General features: G+C 45.5%; 1 protein-coding gene across 13 annotated transcripts in view; it reads left to right on the forward strand.

Annotated features, from left to right (window-relative positions):
- The first annotated feature begins 51 nt into the window (after positions 1-51).
- Positions 52-26,468, forward strand: part of LOC138792403 (protein mono-ADP-ribosyltransferase PARP4-like) — a 226,246-nt gene continuing 199,829 nt past the window's right edge. For 5 of the 13 annotated variants that reach the window (XM_069969775.1, XM_069969778.1, XM_069969780.1 and 2 more), the window contains exons 1-6: positions 239-366; positions 5,301-5,430; positions 5,952-6,083; positions 21,011-21,143; positions 21,599-21,737; positions 25,762-25,806. In XM_069969775.1, the coding sequence (XP_069825876.1) occupies positions 5,411-5,430; positions 5,952-6,083; positions 21,011-21,143; positions 21,599-21,737; positions 25,762-25,806 (469 nt within the window). In that variant the 5' untranslated portion in view covers positions 239-366; positions 5,301-5,410. Of the gene's footprint in view, positions 69-99; positions 210-238; positions 367-5,300; positions 5,431-5,844; positions 6,084-21,010; positions 21,144-21,598; positions 21,738-23,283; positions 23,321-25,761; positions 25,807-26,468 lie in introns of those variants that run through there. The other 8 variants (XM_069969777.1, XM_069969776.1, XM_069969784.1 and 5 more) reach the window with 8 other exon arrangements.

The raw sequence follows: 26,468 nt of genomic DNA on the forward strand, positions 1-26,468 counted from the left end.
CTATCTCCTGACTCCTGCCCACAACACTAGCTGGAAGCGACTACGTATCCCAGCAACCCTTTCGCAAAGTACGTTGGTCGCCGCAAAGGCTGTCGGGTGTAGTGAGCGGCGGGAGCCGGGGAAGCTGTGGCGCACTGGGCTTATCAGGGCTCACACGTTACCTGTATGAGGGCAAACAACCGGACGGGGACGTGTGAACAGGCGCAATGGTGCTAGGAGATGGGGGCAGGGCGGGTTTACCTCATGGCGGTTGTGTAGGTGTAGTGGGGCATGAGGGGGCATTGCTTGGTGGACATAACCTGTGTATGAAATCACCTCACACTGTCCCTCATAGTGGGGCAAATACCGCGGCCATAGGAAGACATGGTGGGTGTATAGTGGCAGAGAAATCACCTCACAGACGTGCAGCAATAATAATGGCTGTCTACACTCCTAATACTGGTTACCTCAGGTTATGGCAACTGCAACACTGCCAGAGAGGGCAATGTACTGTATAGTGCCCTATATACATAGCCAGAGAGTGCAATGTACTGTATAGTGCCCTATATACATAGCCAGAGAGTGCAATGTACTGTATAGTGCCCTATATACATAGCCAGAGAGTGCAATGTACTGTATAGTGCCCTATATACATAGCCAGAGAGTGCAATGTACTGTATAGTGCCCTATATACATATCCAGAGAGGGCAATGTACTGTATAGTGCCCTATATACATATCCAGAGAGGGCAATGTACTGTATAGTGCCCTATATACATATCCAGAGAGTGCAATGTACTGTATAGTGCCCTATATACATAGCCAGAGAGTGCAATGTACTGTATAGTGCCCTATATACATAGCCAGAGAGTGCAATGTACTGTATAGTGCCCTATATACATAGCCAGAGAGTGCAATGTACTGTATAGTGCCCTATATACATAGCCAGAGAGTGCAATGTACTGTATAGTGCCCTATATACAGTGATAGCCAGAGAGTGCAATGTACTGTATAGTGCCCTATATACATAGCCAGAGAGTGCAGTGTACTGTATAGTGCCCTATATACAGTGATAGCCAGAGAGTGCAATGTACTGTATAGTGCCCCTCTATACATAGCCAGTGAGTGCATTGTACAGTAAAATGCTTCTCTATATAGTGCCTCTGAGTGTCAGAGAGTGGCCATATATAGTGCCAGGCAGAGTGCCCCTTTATACAGTGCCAGCCCTGCATATAATGACAGCCGGACAGTGCTACACAGTGTTCCATTATACAGTGCGAGCCCTTTATGTAGTGACAGGCGGATAGTGCTACACAGTGTCCCTCTATACAGTGACAGAGAGCGGCCATATGTAATGCCAGCCGGAGTGCCCCTTTATACAGTGTCTGAAAGCACCCATATATAGTCCCCTTTTATACAGTGTCAGTTATTTATATATACCAGTTATAAAGTGTCAGGTAAAGTGTCCCTCTGTGCAATGCTAGAGAACCTCACATAATAAAGACAGAAAGTGCCTCTCTATGTGTGAACAAGTCTCACATAGAGTGCCAGGCAGAGTGTTTCTCTATACAGTATCAGAGAGGCCAATATATGGTACAAGGCAGCGAGCCCCCATATAGGGCAGGTCAGAGTGAGTCTCTATAATGGTGCCAAGCAGAGAATGCCTCTACAGTCATGGCCAAAAGTTTTGAGAATGATACAAATATTAATTTTTACAAAGTCTACTGCTTCAGTTTTTAAAATGGCAATTTGCATATACTCCAGAATGATATAAAGAGTGATCAGCTTAACAGCAATTACTTGCAAAGTCAATATTTGCCTAGAAAATGAACTTTATCCCCCAAAACACATTTCAATATCATTGCAGACCTGCCTTAAAACCAGCTAACATTATTTCAGTGATTGCTCCATTAACACAGGTGTGGGTGTTGATGAGGACAGGGCTGGAGATCAATTTCTCATGATTAAGCAAGAATGACACCACTGGACACTTTAAAAGGAGGCTGGTGCTTGGCATCATTGTTTCTCTTCTGTTAACCATGGTTATCTCTAAAGAAACACGTGCAGTCATCATTGCGCTGCACAAAAATGGCCTAACAGGGAAGAGTATCGCAGCTAGAAAGATTGCACCTCAGTCAACAATCTACCGCATCATCAAGAACTTCAAGAAGAGAGGTTCCATTGTTGCCAAAAAGGCTACAGGGCGCCCAAGAAAGACCAGCAAGCTCCAGGACCGTCTCTTAAAAGTGTTCCAGCTGCAGGATCGGGCTACCAGCAGTGCAGAGCTTGCTCAGGAATGGCAGCAGGCAGGTGTGACTGCATCTGCACGCACTGTGAGGCGGAGACTCTTGAAGTAAGGCCTGGTCTCAAGGAGGGCAGCAAAGAAGCCACTTCTCTCCAGAAAAAACATCTGGGACAGACTGATATTCTGCATAAGGTACAGGGAGTGGACTGCTGAGGACTGGGGTAAAGTTATTCTCTCTGATGAATCCCCTTTCCGATTGTTTGTGACATCTGGAAAACAGCTTATTCGGAGAAGACGAGGTGAGTGCTACCACCAGTCTTGTCTCATGCCAACTGTAAAGCATCCTGAAACCATTCATGTGTGGGGTTGCTTCTCAGCCAAGGGAATCGTCTCTCTCACAGTCTTGCCTAAAAACACAGCCATGAATAAAGAATGGTACCAGAATGTCCTCCAAGAGCAACTTCTTCCAACCGTCCAAGAGCAGTTTGGTGATCAACAATGCGATCAACAATGACCAACATGATGGAGCACCTTGCCATAAAGCAAAGGTGATAACTAAATGTCTCAGGGAACAAAACAGAGATTTTGGGTCCATGGCCTGGAAACTCCCCAGATCTTAATCCCATTGAGAACTTGTGGTCAATCATCAAGAGATGGGTGGACAAACAAAAACCAACAAATTCTGACAAAATGCAAGCATTGATTGTGCAAGAATGGACTGCTATCAGGATTTGGTCCAGAAGTTGATTGAGAGCAGCCAGGGAGAATTGCAGAGGTCCTAAAGAAGAAAGGTCAACACTGCAAATATTGACTTGCTGCATTAACTCGATCTAACTGTCAATATAAGCTTTTGTTACTCATGATATGATTGCAATTATATTTGTGTATGTGAAAAAAACATCTGACAAACACACATAAAAACCAGAGGGCAGCAGATCATGGGAAAATATAATATTTGTGTCATTCCCAAAACTTTTGGCCATGACTGTGTGGTGTTAGAGAACACCTAAATATTGTGCCGGGCAGGGACAGCCTCCATACACAGTGTGAGCCAGAGAACGTCTCCATAAGAGTGCCAAGTGGAAAGTGTCCCTGTAAACTTTGCCAGAGAGAGAGAGAGAGTGGACTCAGAACCTAATAGATTGGAGGAGACACTTTGATCAGTGCCCACCCATCAGACAAATGAATCTTTTTATCTTTTTTTCAAACATGTTTTTTTTTTTATTTACCAAAGACAAGTACCGGAAATACAGCAAGAAAATCCATCCAGCAATCAAGAACTTCTCTACAGAAAAATCCCCCCCCCCCCTCTTAACAAACAAACCTCCCCTATACTAACCCCCCTTCCTCCTCCTTTCCCTGCCACCCCACCTATCCTTTCCTGCGTAGTGAGGCCTGTGAACTAACTTCAAGCCCTCCAAACACTAATCTGTAAGGCACCAAGGGAATCTCCCACATCAGCTTGGAGATACCATTTTGTGTTACGAAGCGGACGTACCACTTCATATATTTCCTCAGGTTCTAGGAAAGAAACAATAAAATTCTTCTACTTCTTGAAGAATGTTTTGGCTATTGTTTCGCGTTGGGGTTCTGCATCAAGCTGATCCATTACTAAATATCTCTTCACCTGCTGAATAACATGAGTCACAGAGGGCATCTCCGGGACCAACCATCGGGCTAGCAGGGACCTCTTAGCCACATGCACTAGGCGAGAGATTGTGAACTCATCTGGGGGGGTATGTAGGACTACTAAGTGCGGATCTAAGGGTAGAGTCACGACAAATGAGTCTTTAGCTTATAATCAGGTTGGATGGAGCCATCAACAGGTCTCTCCAAAGATATTCCATTGGGTTCAAGTCAGGGCTCAAGTACGTCCACAGTTGTCCATAAGCCGCTCCTGTGTTGTCTTGGTTGTGTCCTTAGGATGAGTGTCTTGGAAGGTGAACCTTTGGCTTTCATTGGGAAAATATCTGAACTTTGCTCTGTTCAGCTTCCCCCAACTCTGACCAGTCTCCCTGTCTCGGCGTCTGAAAACTCTCCACAGCATCATGCTGCCACCACCACCATGCTTCACTGTAGGGATAGTATTGGGCAAGTGATGGGCAGTGCCTGGCTTTATCCAGACATGATGCTTAGAACTGTGTGCTCAAGATTGGCTTCATCTGACCAGAGAATCTTGTTTCTCACAGTCTGAGTATCTTTTCAATGCTGTTTTTGCAAACCTCAAGCTGTCATGTGTCTCTTACATAGGAGAAACTTCTTCCTGCACATTGTCATAAATCCCAGAATAATGGAGGCTGCAGTGGTGGATGAACTTCTAGAAGTTTCTCACATCTGCATGAAGGATTTTTGGAGCTTAGACAGAGCAATCATTGGGTTCTTGATCACCTCTCTTACAAAGGCCCTTTTTTCTACGATTATGTAGTTTGGTGGGACCACAGCTCTAGGAAGATTCCTGGTTGTTCCAAACTTCTTCCATTCAAGAATAATAGAGGCCATTGTGGCTCTTAGGAACTTTCAGTGCAGCAGAAATGTTTGTCCCCTTCCTCAATTCTGCTCCTCCACACAATGCTGTCTCTGAGCTCTACAGGCAATTCTTTCCTCCTCATGGTTTGGATTTTGCTCTGATATGAATTTACCACAGATGACTCATCAAAGTGTAGAAACCTCTCAGAGATGATCAAGGATGATCCAGTGTCACAGCAAAGGGCCTTAATACTTATGGCCATGCAAAATGTTAGAGTCCATTTACACAGAAAGATTATCTGCCAAAGATTTGAAGCCAAAAACAGGAATGGACTATAAACAGAGATCAGGTCATAAAGGAAAGCATGAGATTTCTCCTCTTTTCAAATCCATTCCTGGCTTTGGTTTCAAATCTTTGGCAGATAATCTTGCTTCTTAGTTCATACGAAAATATTGTAGACTTTTTTTTTTTTTTTTTTTAGACAGGGCAAAAACAAAACAAGAGAAAAGCTAAAATGACTCACATACACTTTACATTATAAAATTCCATTCACCACTAGGGGGCGATGACTACATATAGATTTATAATGTTAATACTGTTTTCTCCACAGGATTTTTGGACCTGAAACGATAGGAACACCACAACCAGAAGTTGAAGAAGAGACTAAAATAACAGAATCCTCAATTATATCAATGTCATTTCCTGGTGTAACCCTATTAGATGGTAAATGGACTATGTATGTATGTAGTAGTTTTATTATCATAATGTATTGTTTCTGCAACAGATGTGTCACATCTAAACCTAGTCTCAGAACTGCCATGGAATCATGGATTTATGGTGCGTTTACACGCAGAGATTTATCTGACAGATTTTTGAAGCCAAAGCCAGAAACAGACTATAAACAGAGAACAGTTCATAAAGGAAAGATTGAGATTTTGCCTCTTCTCAAATCTATTCCTGGCTTTTTCTTCAAAAATCTGTCAGATAAATCTCTCAGTGTAAACGCACCATTAGCCTAAAGTTGGGCTCCACTATTACTACATGCAGGTGTGATGGCAGTGGGATAGGATGTGTTCTCAACTTGGTACAACTACATACAAGTGTTTAGGACAAACAGGTAAAGCATAAGGTATCTATCTTGTATCTCTGCACAGTTCCAGACACAAGAAGAGTCAGAATATTTCCAGCATGAAGTAGATGTGTTATAAATGATAACTGTCCCTTTAAGATGAATCAGGAAGTCATATGGTTTCTCCAGCAGTTCCTCCTCCTTCCAGTCTTTGCATAGAGCTGTGTACGGTCCACAACACATTCCTGTTAAGGTGGAATTGAAGATCGCTGTCAGCACAGTACATACAGATCACTGGGACCACTGTCTGCAAACAGGAGAGAGGTGGGTTATACTACTTATTATATAGGCAAGTAAGATCTCCTACTATCACCCTGTAGTTTATGGGACACAATAGATCTAACCTGGATACATAGAACAATGATTATAGAGCTGTCACAGTAGTATCAGTGTACAGATTCACCCGCTTTTATCTAAACTGTATTTAACTACTGTAATGTAGCTTGTAGCTAATGTAGCATTGTACAGTGTATTGCCAGGACACACCCTGCTGTATGCAGACTAGATCATCTGTCACTCTGTAATAGGTGTTTTACAGGGAAATGCCACTGGCCAAGAAACAAGGCAGGGAGTAGGGATGGTCCGAACCTGCCGAGGTTTGGGTTCGTACGAACCTGAACTTTTGGCAATGATTCCCGCTGTCTTCCACCTCCGTGGAGAGGGTGGATACAGCCGGAGGGCCGCCTGGAAAACTGGGATACAGCCTATGGCTATGTTCACACTACGTATATTTGAGGCTGTATAGCAACCAAAACCAGGAGTGGATTGAAAGCACAGAAAGGCTCTGTTCACATAATGTTGTAACTGAGTGGATCCTGCTTTAGGCTATGTTCATACATAGTAAGAGACTGGCCGTTCTGTGTCCATTCCGAACGATACTGCAGTACCAGCCGGATGATCTGTTGGGCCGCAAATTTCTGATGCTGGCGCATCCGTGCGCACCCGCATCAGAACTCCACACTGCACAGTTTGCTCCATAGTGTGCACTGACAGGGTTTTCTGCAGCCGCTATTCAATGAATAGCGGCTGCAGAAAACTGACATATCAGTTGTTTGCGGCGCTGCTAGGGATCCCGGCTGGGATCCCATAGACGGCAAGGTAACATATTTTTTCGTAATAATCACGGCCGTTGTTGCACTGTGCAACAACAGCCGTATTTTACGAAAATATACGTAGCGTGAACATAGCCTCAGGGTGCATTCACATGTACAGGATCTGCAGCAGAGTCAGAATTTGCTAATAAAAGATTTCAGCTATTGAAAACTGCTGTGAATATGGGCATACATCTAATGGTCCTTTTACACGGGACGATTATCGTTCGTTTTTGCACAATAACGGTCAAATTCGAACAATAATCGTACGTGTAAACGCTGCAAACAATCAAACGACGAGTGAGAAATCGTTCATTTTGATCTTTCAACATGTTCTTAAATCATTGTTGATCGTTCGCAAAAAATTCGCAGATCGTTCAGTGTAAACATTCTTTCAACGATTTTCCCTATGTGTGAGATAGGCTTAAACCATCGCAAAACGATCGCATAGCGAATTTTCCGTACGATGTATCGTTCTGTCTAAACGCTGATCGTTATAAAAAAAAACATTGTTCATTTAAAATCATTAATCGTGCGATCGGGCGAATTATCGCACCGTTTAAAAGTACCATTAGAGATAAAAAATGTTTTAAAGAATTCAACAGGGGTTGTGATCACAACTAGAGCTGAGCGAACTTCAAGCGTGTCTGAGCGTGCAGCATTTCATTAATAGCTGCTGAAGTTGGTTGCAGCCCTACGGAGTCCTGGAAAACATGGATACCGCCTGTGCACAAAGTTTGCTCAACTTTAATCACAACCAGTTTAGCAATATACTTGCTTTATTTATTTATTTATTTATTTATTTTTTATTTAATTTTCTATGTATAAGGATGCGTTCACACTAAGTATATTTCAGTCAGTATATTTCGGTCAGTATTGTGGTCCTCATATTGCAACCAAAACCAGAAGTGGATTAAAAACACAGAAAGGATCTGATCACACAATGGTGAAATTGAGTGGATGGCCGCCATATAACAGTAAATAACGGCCATTATTTCAATATAACAGCCGTTGTTTTAAAATAACAGCAAATATTTGCCAGTAAATGGCGGCCATCCACTCAATTTCAACGTTGTGTGAACAGATCCTTTCTGTCACATATGGCACTTTATATTAGTGGCAAAATTTGGTCACTACTTTGGGTGTTTTTTGTGAAAAACATCAAAATATCATGAAAAATTTAAAAAATTAGCATTTTATGAACTTTGAAATTCTCTGCTTCTAAAAAAAGAAAGTCGTATCACATAAATTAGTTACTAAGTCACATTACCAATATGTCCTCTTTATTCTGGCTTCATTTCATAAACATATTTTACTTTTTTAGGGTGTTAGGGCTCGTTCCCACTGAGCAAAAGCAGCTGAATTTCTGCGCTGAATCAGAGCTGAAATTTCAGCCGTTAAAATAGGTGCAGAGCTAATTTCCATTGTGTTGAATGGAAATTCTGCTCTGCAGTTCACACAGTGGAATTTCCGCACTGAACTAATCCGCTTTCCGCCAGAAGAATGAACATGTTCATTTTTCCGCTAGCGGAAGCCTATACAAATCAATGGGGCTCTGATTTTCTGTTTCAGCGCGGAATACGCGCGTATTCAGCGCGGAATACAAGCGTAATACAAGCGGAAATTACTCGCTGAATCAGCGCGGAAATGGGGAAAAGGGGGGGGGGGGAGGATTCTAGTATATGTTCTGGTATAGTCTAGTTTACTCACCAAATACTCGCTTAATTTCAGCGCTGAATGCATGCGGATTCAGCGCGGATTCCTCGAGTATTCCGCGCTGAATTTGTCAAGAGCTGATTACGAGCTGAACACTTTCCTAGCAGAATACGCAGGGATTCTGCTTACATTCTGCTTATATTCTGCTCGGAATTCAGCATCAGTTGATTTCAGGCGGAAATATTTCCTCACGTAATCCGCCCCTTTTGCTCTGTGTGAACGTAGCCATACGGGGCTTAGAAATTTATCAGCAAATTACCACATTTTCGTGAAAGTTTCCAAAACTGATTTTTTTTAGGGACCAGTTCTTATTTTAAGTTGATTTAGGAGGTTTATATACTGGAAACCCCCATAAGTGACCCCATTTTGGAAACTAGACACTTTAAAGAATTAATCTAGGGGTATAATGAGCATTTTAACCCTACAGGGGCTGGAGGAAAGTATTCACCATTAGGCCGTAAAAAAATGAAAAATTAAAATTTTCCAATAATATATATGTTTAGATTAAAGTTTCTCATTTTCAAAAGGAACATGAGAGAAAAAGCACCCCAAAATTTGTAACGCAGGTTCTCTTGAGTACTACGGTACCCCGTATGTGGGCGTAAACCACTGTATGGGCACACAGCGGGGCTCAGAAGGAAGGGAGCGCCAATTAGTTTTTTCATTGCAGATTTTGCTGAAGAAGTTTCCGAGCGCCAGGTGCATTTGCAGAGCCCCTGTAGTGTCAGCAGAGAGAAAAAAAAACATAAGTCACCCCATTTTGGAAAGTACACCCCTCAAAGAATTCATCTTCGGGTAGGATGAGCATTTTGACCCCACAGGTGTTAGAGGAAAGTATTCAAAATTAGACAGTAAAAATGAAAAACTCAAATTTTTTCCAATAATATGTTCGTTTAGTTTGAAATTTCTCAATTTCACGAGGAACAAGAGAAAAAAAGTACCTCAAAATTTCTAAAGCAGGTTCTCCTGAGTAAAAAGGTACCTCATATGTGGGCATAAACCACTGCATGGGCACACAGCAGGGCTCAGGAGGGAAGGAGCGCCAATTAGCTTTTTCAATGCAGATTTTGCTGAAGAAGTTTCCGAGCGCCAGGTGTGTATGCAGTGCCCCTGTAGTGCCAGCGGAGTAAAATCTCGCCATAAGTCACCCCATTTTGGAAAGTGCACCCCTCAAAGAATTCATTTTGGGGTGTGGTGAGGTACCTCATATGTCGGTATAAACCACTGTATGGGCACACAGCAGGGCTCAGAAGGGAAGGAGCGCCAATTAGCTTTTTCTTTTTTAAAAATAAAAAACTTTATTTATCAATTTTCAGAACAGCAGTACAGACAGCCACATAGAGCATATCTACGTCATCGGTGCACATTTCGCATATCCCAGGATGGTAAATGCAGGCAATATACACGTAATACCAATAGGGTGTTGACACCGACAAACCCAGGAGAAGAAGGCAAATAACAGTTAGAGAACGAACAACTAACTGAGGACAAACAGATCATCCACTCACACACACAGAACCAGTCATACAAGGCACATCCTCCCCGCCCCGCGAGACCCTCATGAAAGGACCCGACATAGCAACAGAGCCCTAAGTGGGCCTTACATTAGTCTCCTCTAGAGATATCCAGTGGATCCATATTTTTTTAAACTTTTGTGGGCACTTCCTGCTTTCATACAAAGCTTTGTACAGTGGAACATACGTGTTGACTAATCGTATCCATCTAGTCAAGGAAGGAACATCTGGGCTCTTCCATTCCATTATAATGACTTTGCGGGCACAAAACAGAAGGAAGCGAATGAATAGTCTATAGTATTTGCTGTGTGTCACCTCATTGATGAGACCCAGCAAACAAACCTCTGGAGAGCAGATATGTGGAAACTCAAAATGGTCAGCCATAAAGGCCATAACTTCCCTCCAGAAGGGCATAACTCTCGGGCAATCCCAGAGCGCATGCAAAAATGTCCCTACTGCCCCCTGGCATCGGAAGCAAACAGCCGAAGTCATAGCACCCATCTTGTATAGCCGCTCGGGGGTATAGTATAATCTGAGCAGAAACCGAAACTGTATGAGCACATCTCTAGAACTCACAACTGTGGGATAGAAAGTGGCCTCCACTTCCCTCCAGCGAGCAGCCGTCAGGGTCGGTATTTCCTGCACCCACAGCTCAAGGGCTCTGGCAAAGGGTGAGGAACCCTCTGATTGCAGCAGTTGATAGGCTTGTGTCAGTGGCTTAGGCAGGTCTGTAGCGCCCAGGAGGAGCTCCGGCTCAGAGAAGGCCAAGGGAAGCCTGAGGGAGTTGAATTGCGATTTAACCGCATGTCGTAGTTGAAGATAGTGGAAGAAGGCCGACTGCGGTACACCATAGGCAGACTTCATCTGGTCAAATGATAAAAACACATGTGACTCAGAGAACAGGTGCGACAGGAATTTCACACCGTGTTTGCCCCACAGGACAGAGTCGGGGAGCGACATCAGGTGCGGCAAATGTGGATTAAGCCACAAGGGCAATCTAGGGGAGAATTTATCACTAGGCTTCATCTTGTGCGCCACAGACCATACCCTTGCCACGGTCAGAATTGGGGTTACATACGAGGAGGAGGGAGTATAGCGATAGAGGGCATTTGTGAGCCCTTCGTAAGAACCCATCAGCGCCCCTGCCATATTCACCGCGGGGTTCCTCAGATCTAGGTCCAACCACCAATTTGCATATCCAAGCTGGGAGGCAAGAAAATAATTTCGGATATTAGGAGCAGCCAACCCACCCTGACGCTTGGACGCCTGCAGTGCAGCTAGCTTAATTCGCGGGGGTTTCCCCTGCCAATAAAATGATCTCAACATTCCCTTAACGCGCCCAAAGAAGGTGCGACTTGGGAAAGAGGGAGACGCATGGAATAAGTAAATAAATTTAGGCAGATATATCATTTTAAAGATATTAATTCTCCCCATCAGAGATAGGGGCAGAGAAGACCAGGCTTTGAGACGAGCCTCGGTGGTGGTTACCAGGGGTTCCAGGTTCAGAGGGATGTAACTCTTAAGGGACGCAGTGACCTCAACCCCCAAATATCTAAACCGCTGAACCACCTGCAGAGGGACAGAAAGTGAGGACACGCTGGTATAGGTAGCCGAGAGAGGGAGCAAAGAGGATTTAGACCAGTTGACCCTTAGGCCTGATACAGCACCAAAGGAGTCAAGGATGGCGAGCAAGTTCCTTAAGGAGGAATCAATATCAGCCAGATACACCTACGTGTCGTCCGCATACATAGACACTTTCTCCACCAGTGCGCCCCTTGTAATGCCACAGACCGAGGGGGAGACACGGATGGCCGCTGCTAAAGGCTCCATTGCTAAAGCAAATAGAAAGGGGGAGAGAGGGCATCCCTGTCTCGTCCCACGCTCCAGGGGAAAGGGTGCAGAGATATCCAAGTTAGTACGGATACGAGCCAACGGAGCAGTATACAGCAAACGAACCCAGGCAATGAATCCAGGACCAAAGCGGAGACCCGCCAGGAGAGCCCACAGGTATGGCCATTCCACCGAGTCAAATGCCTTATATATGTCAAGGCTAAGGACAAAGCCAGGAGATACATCAGCACTGGCAGCAGCTATGTTCAGGTGGAGGCGCTGGATGTTAATATCTGTGGCCCGGCCCGGCATGAACCCAGTCTGGTCCGGCCCGGCATGAACCCAGTCTGGTCCGGATGGACTACAGAAGTGATAACAGTAACCAAGCGGGTTGCCAGAATCTTGGCCAGAATCTTCGCGTCGAAGTTTAGTAAGGAAATGGGACGGTATGAGACAGGCATCCTGGCATCTTTACCTGGTTTTAGTAAAAGTACAATGAGGGCCTCCCTAAGGGAATCCGAGAGTGTACCAGAGTCAGGCCACCCTGAAATAGGGAGAGTAGCCGAGGGGCCAACAGTTCCCCGTTGAGCTGGTACCAGTCTCCTACAAGCCCATCTAGCCCAGGGGTCTTACCCGGTGGCATTGCTTTAATAGCTTCCACTATCTCCTCCACCGTGATGGGAAAGTCCAGGAGCCCTGCTTGGGAATCCGTGAGAGGTGTTAGGGGGAGGTCTACGAGAAACCCTTCAATGTCCTGGGGTGTTAGCGTGTAATTAGAAGAGTATAGATCCTTATAGAAGTTGAAGAAAACTGCGTTGACGTCTATAGGATTAGTGACCTCATTCCCACTGGAATCTAGCACTAACAGAATAGATGTAAGAGGCCGCTCATTCCTGGCTAGGTAGGCCAGTAGCCTGCCATTTTTATCCCCGAACTCAAATATAGAAGCTTCTCTGGCTAGCAATTTCCTGTCCGCCCGCTCCTTTTGAACCACCACCAGAGCTCTCTGCTTTTTAGCCCATACTCTATAATTATCATCTGAGGGGTCAGAGGCAAGACACGCCTCTGCCTGCAACATTTCCATGCTCAGCGTCTCCTCTCTCTCCCGACATCGAGCCCGTAGACTTTTAACACTGGTGACGAAGGCACCCCGGATGGTAGCTTTATACGCATCCCAGTGTATCAGTGGATCAGGGTAATCAGAGTTGTGCTCCCAATAACTAGTGTGTGCAGAACGCAGTGCGTCCTGCACATCAGGGGAGCTCAGCCAACCAGGGTGCATCCGCCACACTATCAAGGAAGGGTGAGATTTCAAGGGCACAGAGAGAATGACAGCAGAGTGGTCTGATATCCCCCTAGCAGTATACTCAATAGATTGGATAAACGGCTACATGCTGGAGATGCCTTGCAGTAAGAGGTACCTTACCACACATTTTCTGGGACTGCCACTCACTGCAACCATACTGGGGGGGGTTACCCCCCCCCCCCCCCCCCCCCCCATTGAGTCTGCCCTTTCTTTACCCACCGGGCTTACGGGAGCCGCACATATTCTCTGGCTATGAGATATAGCCTCATGGTCCTTTGTTTTACTTCCTGATTGCTGTATTATAATCTACATAATGATGTGAGTGGGATTTATCTCTTTGTTCATGCAGTTTGTGACCATGTACGATTATTGGCTCTGTCTCATTCATGTTGATCTTGCAGACGGATTGATTGTTATATTTGAAAAATAAACAATTTATAAAAAAAGATTGGATAAACGGCAACAGATCAGGGGATACCAGAGCAAGATCTATTCTGGAAAAGGATTTGTGCACTGAGGAATAAAATGAATACCTGGTATCCATTGGGTATTTCCAGCGCCAAACATCAGTAAGGTTGAGGGCCGAACTCCAAGACAAGAAATGCGAGGACGCCGCATCCACCCCACTAGACCTATCTAAGTGAGGATGAAGAACAGCATTAAAGTCGCCTATGTATATGACTGGATCTGGAGGAAAGGAGGCCAGCCTCCCTGAGATGTGCTCAAGTAAAGAAACAGAGAAGGGAGGGGGGACATAGACACTAACAAGAGTAAAGGACAGAGAGTTATATCTACAGTGAATAATGACATAGCGGCCAAAATGATCACAGGCCACTTGGGTGACGTTAAGAGGCAAAGCCTTAGACAGCAGGACAGAGGCCCCCCTGGCATATGTGGAGTAGGTAGCATGATAACCACTAGCTATCCAGGCTTTCTTGAGGGCCAAGACCTTCTGGCCTGTAAGATGAGTCTCAGAGAGACACACTATGTGAGGAGCATGTTTCTTAATAAAATCAAAGCATAAGGCACATTTATGTTTGGAGTTAAGCCCCCTCACATTCCAACTAAAAATTTTTAGAGCGGCCATAACAAAGGAAAGTAAGAGATACTATACGGGTATAGAAACCAGAAAGTCCACGATAACAGTGCCCACAGGGAGGGGAGAAAGGCCCACCATACAATCACACAAGCACACAACAAACACATAAGCAAAACGTTAAACATCTTCAACTACTCTAAACTAGATTTGTAGAGTACTAATCTATAGAACTGTAGGAAATAACACCCTGTCTAACACTAAAACTTGTGCAGACCTAGACCCTTAACTAATAAACCCCCTGGGGGCGAAGTCTCTGCCCTAACTAAACCTAAAGCTAACAGTAGTTACGCATTTACAGTTCAACACCCTGTAAAAGGGGAAAAAAAAGGAAAGATTAATAACTTTTTTGAACAATATAAGACTCCAATAACATTCCCTGGCAAGGAGTGCCATGACAAAACAATCACACAGGATATTCAAGTTGTAAAGGATAACAACACATTAGCAAATGGTGTCCCAGAAGACTGTCAAGAGACAGGCAACCATTAGATGCAGTGCCACAGAATTGGATGTGCTCAGTTAGCCGCCCGATCAGCAGCCCCCGGGGGAACTGGTGGGGCAGCCTCAGCCCACCGCAACGCCTCATTTGGTGACGTGAAGAATCTTGTGTTTCCGCCATCAATGACCCTCAGTCTGGCCGGGTAAAGCATGGCATATTTGTATCCTTTCGCCCGCAATTTCACCCTGACCTCCGTGAACTGAGTGCGCGTTTTGCGTAAGTCCACCGAGAAATCTGGATAGAAAGATACTCTGGAATTGTCCACCTTAATTTTTCCTTTTATGCGAACCGCCCGGAGCACAGCATCCCTGTCTCGGAAGTGAAGAAAACGGGCCAGAAACGGGCGAGGAGGAGCCCCAGGAGGAGGAGCTCTAGCCGGGACCCTGTGTGCCCTTTCAATGGTGAAGTAGTCAGAGAACGTATCCTCTGGAAGTATATCTTTCAGCCACGTTTCAACAAAACAAACAGGATCTTGGCCCTCAGTTTTTTCAGGAAGCCCAATAATGCGGACATTGTTGCGTCTCAGGCGATTTTCAAAGTCGTCTGCCCGTTCAGTGACCGCCTTTATTTGCCTGCGCATCTCTGTGAGCTGGTCAGGAATGGGGCGGACAGTGTCCTCAACATCAGAGACTCTCCTCTCCACCTCGGCCATGCGCTCCCGCAGCTTTTGCGTCTCATGCCGTAGGATAACGAAGTCCTGTCGCAACTCATCCACCTTAGACACCATCATAGTTTGACAGGTAGTAATGGCGGCCAGGACTTCCGACAGCTTCTGGTCGATAGTGGATGCTGAATATTGTGATCTCTCAGGAGAGTGTAGGCGGGGAGGACTCATGGACCCCTCAAAGACAGACAGGGGTGAGGGAACGTCGTCCCTGCCAGGTGAGCGTGCAAACTTTTCCAACTTTTGGGCGGCCTGAGTTTGAACCTTGTCAGATATAGGAGTGTGCAGGGCCATCTCCCCCTCCTGCCCCTCAGAGCCAGAGTCCTCATCAGACACAACTCTGGCATGTGCAGGAGCGGGCCCCTTAGATTTCTTTTTGGGGCCTCCCTTAGAGCCTCCCATGGTGCTCACTGACAGGAACAAAAGGGGGGCACTCCGGATAACAGGGCAGACAGCACACAGAGGGCAGCACAAGTATGCAAAAGCCTGGAGTCTCCGCAGCACAGTTCCACACAGTCCTGTAGGAATACTTTATGGCCCAGCACTCAGGAGGGGGAGAGAGAGAGACAGGCGTATGCAGAGGGAGACACAGTCCATGGGGCACAGATATGCTGGCTTACGGGGGGGGGGGCTTTCCGTGACAGAATATAGGGCCCACTGGATCAGGGCACACACAGGGCCTCAACACCACCCACACACTCCTGTTGCACAAATGGAGAGGCAGCCGGGACAGCAGGGGATACCGCCGCTGCAGGGCAGAGCTGGCGCCAAGGCAGGAGGGAAAACCGGCAGGCAGCAGGCACCTACACCACACAGTACCTTTTTGCAGGTGCCGGCCGGAGGGGTGGCAGGATCCCGGATGCTGCCGCTGCACTGAAGAGTCACGTGTCCAAGATGGCGCCGGAGAAAGCGCGCGCACCAGCCCGACACCGGCACAGCGCCGAGGGGATCCAGGCAGCCCGGAGGCCGAGCAGCAGTCCGGATGGGCCCCGACCGATCACCCCAGCACGTCCGCCCGCACCCTGGCCAGGATAAGAGTCGCTCCGGTAAGTCAGGGCGGGAAGGGCGCACTCCAACCGTCTTCCCGGCAGCCACGCCACACACTTCACCTCGAGGGGAAATTCACCGGGGACCGGCAAACAGTCTCTAGACAGGAGCGGGGGCTCCAGCCAGCAGGAGGGTCACAGACCAGGCGGACCGGGTGCCGTGCAGAGGCACAGGCAGAGAGGAGTTTTCCCCCGGAGTAGTCCACAAGCAGGAGAGCAGGGCTCACAGGCCGTTGGAGAGGCACCGTGTCGGGATTCGAGGGCTCCACACCGAATTTGACACCAAACACCCGTTCCGTGGGGTCACAGGGGGAGGCATAGACAGTTCAGTCACCAATTAATGGCATTCAGGGTAAAATATCAGGGTAAAACTGCCAGGGAAGTACGGAGCTCCTCCAACACGCTGCTGCTCAGTCGGCCATCAAGCCGCCAATTAGCTTTTTCAATGCAGATTTTGCTGAAGAAGTTTCTGAGCGCCAGGTGCGTTTGCAGTGCCCCTGTAGTGCCAGCGGAGTAAAATCTCGCCATAAGTCACCCCATTTTGGAAAGTGCACCCCTCAAAGAATTCATCTTGGTGTGTGGTGAGCATTTTGACCCCACAGGTATTAGAGGAAAGTATTCAAAAGTAGACAGTAAAAATGAAAAACTCGAATTTTTCCAATATGTTCCTTTAGTTTAAAATTTCTCAATTTCACGAGGAACAGGAGAGAAAATTCACCCCAAAATCTGTAACGCAGGTTCCCCTGAGTAGAACGGTACCCCATATGTGGGCATAAACCACTGTATGGGCATCCAGCCGGGCTCAGAAGGGAAGGAGCGCCAATTAGCATTTTCTGTGCAGATTTTTCTGAAGAAGTTTCTGAGCACCAGGTGCATTTGCAGAGCCCCTGTAATGTCTACAGAATAGAACCCCCCCAAAAGTCACCCCATTTCGGAAAGTACACCCCTCAAAGAATTCATCTTGGGGTAGGATGAGCATTTTGGCCCCACAGGTATTAGAGGAAAGTATTCAAAATTGGCCAGTAAAAATGAAAAACTAGAATTTTTCCAATTATATGTTGGTTTAGTTTGAAATTTCTAAATTTCACAAGGAACAGAAGAAAAAAGCACCCCAAAATCTGTAACGCAGGTTCTCCTGAGTACAACGGTACCCCATATGTGGGTATAAACCACTGTATGGGCACACAGCAGGGCTCAGAAGGGAAGGCCAATTTGCTGGAGCAAAACCGCAGCTAGTAATAATTATTAGAATAGTGCAGTTACTAAAATAAAATAAAAAAATTAGATTACAAGTACGGACAGTCTGGGGTGGTTACGGGCAGTCTGAGGTGGTTACGGGTAATCTGGGGTGGTTACGGGTAATCTGGGGTTGATACGGTCAACATGGGGTGGTCACAGGCAACCTGCTGTGGTTATGGCAACCTGGGGTGGTTACAGGCAACCTGGGGTGGTTAGAGGCAACCTGGGGTGGTTACGGGCAACGTGGGGTGAATACGGACAACCTGCTGTGGTTACAGACAATCTAGGGTGGTTACAGGCAACCTGCTGTGGTTACGGGCAACGTGTGGTGGTTACGGACAATCTGGGGTTGTTACGGACAATCTGGGGTGGTTACGGACAATCTGGGGTGGTTACAGACAATCTGGGGTGGTTACAGACAATCTGGGGTGGTTACAGACAATCTGGGGTGGTTACAGGCAACCTGCTGTGGTTACGGATAAACTGAAGTGCTAATAGGTAATCTGAGGTGGGTACCTGTAATCTGGCGTGGTTACGGGCAATCTGGAGGGGGTCGCTGGCAATTTGGGGTGGTTAGAGGCAAGGTGCAGTGTTCAGAGGCAAGGTGCGGTGGTCAGATGCAAGGTGCGGTGGTCATAGGCGACGTGCGGTGGTCAGAGGCAAGGTGTGGTGGTCAGAGGCGACGTGCGGTGGTCAGAGGCGACGTGCGGTGGTCAGAGGCAAGGTGCGGTGGTCATAGGCGACGTGCGGTGGTCATAGGCAAGGTGCGGTGGTCATAGGCGACGTGCGGTAGTCATAGGCAAGGTGCGGTGGTCAGAGGCGACGTGCGGTGGTCAGAGGCAACCTGCGGTGGTTGCGTGCAATCTGGGGGGTTACATGTAATCTGGCATGATTACGGGCAACCTGGGGTGGTTATGCCCAACCTGCGGTGGTTACGGGCAACCTGGGGGGGTTACAGACAATCTAGAATTGTTACGGATAGACTGAAGTGCTTATAGGTAATCTGGGGTGGGTACATGTAATTTGGGGTGGTTACAGGCAATCTGGGGTGATTATGGACAATCTGGAGGGGGTCACTGGCAACCTGCGGTGGTTACGGGCAACGTGCGGTGGTTACGGGTAATCTGGGGGGTTACGTGCAATCTAATGTGATTACGGACAACCTGGGGTGGTTATGGGCAATCTGGGTAATTTGGGAGTAAACTGCAATTATTACTATAATAAAAAGTGTGTTGTTTTTTTTTATGTATGTTTGTCACTTTTTGTACTTTACACATTCATTTTCACTATATTACTATGATTACTGTGATATTTTCTATCATAGTAATCATAGTTCAGTGACAGAGACCAAATTGGTCTCTGTCACTTTAAATTTTCAGAGCTTGGCTGGTTGTGGAGCGCTTGCGCACTTCATAACCAGCCAGGACACTGAAGAGGAAGGAGCTCCAGGATCAGGTAATGTATAAGGGGTAGGGGGGGTGACTGGGGGACGGGGTGACAGGGGGGGTGGGGGGCGACTTGGGGGGTCATCACTTTTTATCCCCTGTCACCAATCATTCATGGTGACAGGGGATAAAAAGTGCCTGGAGCACATGGCACAAGCGATCAGCGGTATATAGTATATACCGCTGATCGCTTGTACCGGGACCCCACAGGGGGGGTCCCAGTGACAGCAGTGATAGTAGTGACACACTGATAGCGGCGGCCATCTTGGATCCGATGGCCGCCGCGGGAGGGGGGGTTAGTGACTGGGGCACTAGGGGGGCTGATCTGGGGTCTGATTTTACTTATTTCATCTCCCCCCACCGTGGATTCACGGTGGGGGAGATGAAATACAGCGGCGGCACCGCGGACCATTAGTGACCGGCGGTCACTAAGGGGTTAATGGGGGTCAGCTGCGGTATCGCAGCTGATCCTCATTATCTCCGGTGCTGTACTCAGATGAGAGCGGGATCGCTGTCCCTGCAGCGATCCCACTCTCATCACAAAGCCCCCTCAAGTCAGGAACGTGTATGTACATTCCTACTGCACGGGGCATGTGCAATAGGAACGTATATATACAGATTGCTGACGTGAAAGGGTTAAAAGGAGACAATGCTCTTTGTTATGCAACAATTCAGTCAGTATAATGTCACTGTGTGGTTGCAGAGGTTTTGGTGCTGTGTGACAGGAGATGCTGACCATACAATGTGAGCACCCCCAGGATTCTCTGCTACTGAATATGGACATACTGTACAACAGCTATACACATGACAGAATTTTGAAGCCAAAGCCAGGAAGACTATAAACAGAACAGGTCATAAAGAAGAGACTGATATTTCTCCCCTTTTCAAATCCATTCCTGGCTTTGGCTTCAAAAGTCTGTCAGATAAATCTGTGTGTGTAAAAGGACCCTAGTATATGGGACTGTCTTTGTTTTTTCTCCTCACTCATTTTAGCGATCACTCAAAACTTTTTACATGTTTTTACGACGTGTGAAAAGAAATCCAACAGCATCCAATTGTTTGCAAAAAGTTTCCCCTTTGTGATTGAAACATTTCTGCTCTATTCTCAGTTAGGGTATGTGCACACTACGGAATCTGGGCTGATAACCCGCCGCGGAATATGCCGCTTGCCCCCATTTGCGCATCTCTGCCCGTGCCGTAGACTCCATTCTATGCACAGGCAGATTCTGCTGTCCGCCCAAACAGGTTTCTTCTTTGGAATCCACCTGTGCATAGAATGGAGTCTAAGGCACGGCCGGAGATAGTTGCCAGCTGCGGAATCCATGGCGGGTTATTCACCCGGATTCTGTAGTGTGCAAATACCCTAATACAATAAAAGCTTGGGACTTTTTGCAAACAATTGGATGGTGTTCAATTTCTATTCTCCTTTGAATTGATACACCAGTATGTGGGATTGTTGGTCATTTAGCATGCCTCCACTTCTACACCTGCCCTCCAAACTTCTATCCACAGTGCTGTTGAACCCTACTTTCTTCTGGCATGTTTCTACGACATGTCAGAAGGGACATGCACCCATTTAAGTGAATGGGAGCTGAGCTTCAGTAACCCAGCACCACAACTACGCAATAAATACCCCACTGATAAGACATGAGTATAGGCCATCAATGTATAGTGTCAAGAAACCCCCTTTAAGTTGTGTATTTTTCTGATTTGTACTAAGATTGACTGTATTTTCTCTTTAGGATGGGTGCGGACGTTTTCTCAGACTGCATATTCTTCATCAGAGTGAACTCCTTATCCCTTAAAGTAAAGAAGAAGCTACGAAACACCATCACATTGAATGGAGGTGAAATTTCATTAGTGCTGAGTGAAAAGGTGGGTATATATCTTAGGAGCCAAGATGCGTTTATATATAGCTAGGTCTCCTTTATGATAAGTATGCAATACAGAAAGTTTTAGTGTTTCTCAAAGCAACTAACATATTTAGATTTCATTTATATTTTAATATTTTTATTCAATCAGTCTGTGTAAAAGGGTCAGTGATCAGCCAAGAAACACAAGGGAAGCAAGCGCTTTTTCATCGGCTAATTCAATATGCATATCCATGCTGTCAGTTTCTCTTTAAACAGTTTCTGAGCTCCCGACATCATCATGAATGTTGATGCCAGGAGTTTCGGATTCCATTCCATAGCACATCATCCATCCGTAATTACAGACCGCACACAAAATGCGCGAATGACCGTTTACTCTACATTATGTTTCAGTGCAAGTCTGTACTGCAGTTTTAATATTTGCTATACTTGGAAAACTAAATGTTCTTTGTGTTTTAGTGCACACATGCTGTGGTCAATAATTCAACTACACTAAACAGCACCCAGCAGAAGAAAATAGAAAAATATGGAATCTCTGTAGTGAATCCTGACTTCATATGGAAATCGGTGCAAGAAGAACGACTTATTGATGTGGAAGGTGAGGATGATGATTTGTCATCCAAATTGCCAAATTGTGTCAGCTCTGTATGTTTTCCTTATTTGCTCTTTTAGGCTATGTTCACACAACATATATTTTCTATTAATCACGGCCGTGATTAATAGAAAATTTACATTGCATTGAAGTCAGAGGAATCTTGGGCGGAGTGTATACACATAGGGGGGATTTAAGAAAGGGTGTATAAATATACACCTGGTGTAAACTGCCCACTGCAACCAATCACAGCTCCACTCCACTATGATTCCTAGTGGGCGCTTGAAAAACTGACATGTCAGTTTTGTGTGGCTGCTATTCATTGAATAGCGGCCGCACAGAACTGTTAGTTCACACAATGGAAAGTGCAGCTCCGGCTGCACTTTCCATTGTGTTCTATGGTGAATTGGGATGCGGGTGCACCCAATTGCACCCGCATCCAAATTCAACAGAAATTAAGTTCACCTGTCTGGTACTGCAGTACTGGCCGGGTCACAGAATAGCCAGAGTCTTACTGTGTGTGAACCCAGCCTAAGGCCATGTTCACATGGCGTAAGAGACCTTCCGGTCTCTGCAAAGATCATCCCGGCTGGTACTGATCTTTCTTGCCGCAGAGTTCTGATGCGGGCACGCACACTATGAAGCAAGCGGTCGGAGCCGCTCGCTTCATAGTGTGCACTCACAGGGTTTCCTATGGCCGCTATTCACTGAATAGCGGCCGCAGAAAACTGACATGTCAGTTCTTTGCAGCGCCGCGAGGGGTCCCTGCCGGAGCGTATACTATGTGTTTACGCTCCGGACGGGATCCCATAGACACCCGGCCAACGTATTTTTCCGATTTATGCGACCGTTGATGCAAATTTAAACAACGGCCGTATAAATACGACAAAATATGTTGTATGAACATAGCCTAAGGCTGCATGCACATGTCAGTGAAATTTATCCGTATTTCTTTCCATACCCATAAAGTTCTATTTGGCACAGAAAATATAGAACAGGTCCTATCTTTGTGCGGAATTCTTGCATTGATGACCCCATAGCATCTGGAATTCTGGACAGCTCTAGATATATTGTAAGGCCCTGCGGGCCAGTGCCAGTGCCTGGGCAAGTGCCACTGGGTGCTGTACCTGGCCCATAACTGTATGCGCTCCTGATCAGGAGCACATACAGTTCAGTGCAGCATGTCATTGACAGAACAAGAAGCCATCAGATCTCCTGGCTGTCAATTCTTTGAGCAGAGGCACACAAGACATCTTGTTAGTGGTAAATTCCTCGTCTTTTGCTCAGTGTGAATAGGCCCTAGTAATGTACTACATTTAGCATCTAGTGAAAGCACACACTGTAAGAAAAAAACATATATTTACAATATGTGGACTGATGTCGGACTTCAATGCAGCTCTTTATATACCAATTTTACTGCCGTATTTTGCTTTTATCTTACAGTGTATGAACATAATCTAAACATGTATTTTTGAGGAAGGAAGTAGAGTTGCACTCACCGAATAAAATTCTTTGTCTTTATTTCTTCATTATAAAAATAAACAATATACAGACATGGTGCAGACATCAATGGTACAGACGCCACAAAGGTACTGGAGACAGGCTGTTTCACGCCCCTTACGGCGCTTCTACGGACCACCCTCCTTCTACGTCATCTCGTTACTTAAATACAAACATCAGTGATGACGTCAGTAAACATTTGAAGCGTAATTAGTGAATGACATGAATAAACAACAAATTTATATTCATAATTAAAAGCATTGATCCGCTACAAATAACATTATAAGTTTCAACACGAGGCTGCAATCTACTCTCTCATTGCAACCTCCTGGGCCTTCTGCTTCCGTACGTATTCAAAGTAATTAGTTTTTTAGGAGACCCTGAAGTCTGTCCTGCCCTACTTTGTATACCCTTTCTATGCCAGTAAATTTTAACACAGAAGGATCACCACTATGGCTATCTTTTACATGATTTATTAGCCTTGTGGCTCCTATACCAGTTTTTATAGAGTATACATGTTCCCTCAACCGGGTGCATAATGCCCTTTTGGTTTGACCTATATAAAAACGGCCATATGGACAGAAAATACAGTAGACTACATGAGTGGTTTTACAACAGATAAAGTCCTTGGCAGTAATGTCAACTCCGTTTAGACATAAATTAGTGCCTTTCATCATAGCCGGACACCACTTACAGGAGCCACATCTAAAATTGCCTTTTAAATAATTTTTTTAACCACATGTTAGTGGGTTTTTTTTTTAGAGACAAAATTGTTACAAACAAAATTGTCCTTAAAGGGAATCTGTCAGCTCCTGGGCCCTATCTAAGGTGCTGACAGTGTGCTGTAGCTGGCAGTCCCCTAATGAGCATGGTGCTTTTTGGTAATATTTTGTGCAGTGGATTATGCACAATTTCATATCTCTTACTGTACTGAAGAGGCAAAGAGAAGTTGTTAGTGCCACACTCTGGCACACCTCTCCACTCCTTCCCCTCTCTCCTCTTCATAAATAAACAATGCTGCCTGGCCTCCTGCTCGCTCAGCTGTCAGCCAGTGTCTCTGATTGCAGATCAGTCCTCTGTAGGCAGTTTATGTCTGAAAGAAAAACTCAGATATAGTTGAAGCTGTGGTCTAGGGGTAACTCTCCTGTCTAGAGACCTGCCAGCAGTTCATTCTCTGGTTCAAGTCCCCTGATGGGAATAAAATAGAGTTCTTTATTTATTTATGTTTTCCTCATTATTGTATCATTTTTAAGGCTATGTTCACGCACATTATTTTTGCTCAGTATTTTGCAACCATAACCAGAAGTGGATTGAAAACACAGAAAGGCTATGTTCACACACTGTTGAAATGGAGTGGTTGGTTGCCATTTTATGACAAACAATTACTGTTATTTTAAAACAAAATCCGATATTTTCCATTAAATAACGGCCATCTGCTCAATCTCAACAGTGAGAGAACATAGCCTTTCTGTGTTCTCTATCGACCTCTGGTTTTGGTTGCAAAATACTGACCAAAATACTGAGCAAAAATACTGTGTGAACATAGCCTTAAAAATGATACAATAATGGGGGGGGGGGGGGGGGAGACATCTATTTAATTTCCATCAGAGGATCCGAACCAGAGAATGAACTGTTGGCAGGTCTCTAGACAGGTGAGTTACCCCTAGACCACAGCTCCAGCACATTTGGGAGAAGGGATTGAATTATACCTGTTTCTTTCAGACATGGAGAGTTACCCCTAGACCACAGCTTCAACTATATCTGAGTTTTTCTTTCAGACATAAATTGCCTACAGAGGACTGATCTGCAATCAGATACACTGGATGACAGCTGAGCAGCATTGATTATTCATAAAGAGGAGGGATGGGAAGGAGTGGAGATGTGTGTCAGAGTGTGGCACGAACAACTCTTCTGTGACTCTTCAGTACAGTAGGAGACATAAGATTGTACATAATCCACTGCACGGGAAATTACCAAAAACAGCACCATGCTCACTAGGGGACTGCCAGCTACAGCACACTGCCAGCACCTCAGGTAGGGCCCAGGAGCTGACAGATTCCCTTTAAGGTTCATGCTACGTCTAAATGTTACAAAAGGTTTTCTTTCTACCCATTCTTTCAGTGAAGTATCTCCTTCAAGTATGCTCCAGTATTTATTTATAGCACTATGAATCTGAGGGGCCATTAGGGATAATTTAAAGGAAAAATCAAATCTGTTATTATTTTTCTTGTTCTTTTTACGATGAGATGCTGTTGAAAGCAAAGTTGCTCTCCCTTTAATCTTCGCCCTGTTGCACGCTTCATCCAATTGAGGCTTCGGATAACCTCTCTGCAGGAGGCTTTGGGCTTAATCGCCCGCCTGCCGCAGGAAGGAATCCATATTGCTATTAATTCGGTGCAACCTCAAGAATTGGCCATACAGTACTGTATTCCTTGTAGCTTCGGCATGACAACTGCTATAGTGAAGTAATGTATTAGATAAAGTAGGTTTTTTATATCCTTTTGTCTCTAAACCATCACTATTTTTACAGACCAGAACGTCCAAAAATTCCAATCCTTCTCTATCAATCTTACAGGTAAAGAGCATATTTATAGTATTAGATTTATTTAACATACCCACAAAACTGGCAAAATCATCTGCTGTCCCTGTCCAAATAATAAATATGTCATCGACAAAACGTACGTATCTGTAAATAAGTCTAAGAAATAAATTTGAAGATGCAAACACATAATTCATCTCAAAAGTGGCTAAAAATAAATTAGCTACACTGCAGGCCATCGGAGTGCCCATGGCCACTCCGGAGACCTGCAAGAACTATGTATTGTCAAACTGAAAACATTGTTGGAAAGAACCAAATCTAGACCTTCACAAATAAATTGTATGTAGTCCTTGCTCTTATTAGTTTTTTCCAGTAGCATACGGATACTATCTATTGCCAAACCCTGCGGGATGCGCGTATATAGGGATTCTACGTCAATGGATGTAAGAAGAAAATCTTCCCCACATGCGCAATCTAAACATGACGAAATTATACGCCAAGCCAGAATCTCTCCCAGAAACGGCGTGCTGACAGCTGTTTGGGGGTTTTTGCTTATCATCAGTACACAGCAGGGTGCTGGCTGTCTAAGTGGCTTTCAGCGTGCTTGGCATATGATCCTCAATAATGTTTTAAGGCCTGTGGCTGCGCAAACCCGGAAACACAGAAGGGACTGGAGAAGCTTAATACGGGCGACAGTA

The sequence above is a fragment of the Dendropsophus ebraccatus genome, chromosome 5 (assembly GCF_027789765.1).
Source record: "Dendropsophus ebraccatus isolate aDenEbr1 chromosome 5, aDenEbr1.pat, whole genome shotgun sequence".
Classification (NCBI taxonomy): Eukaryota; Metazoa; Chordata; class Amphibia; order Anura; family Hylidae; genus Dendropsophus; species Dendropsophus ebraccatus.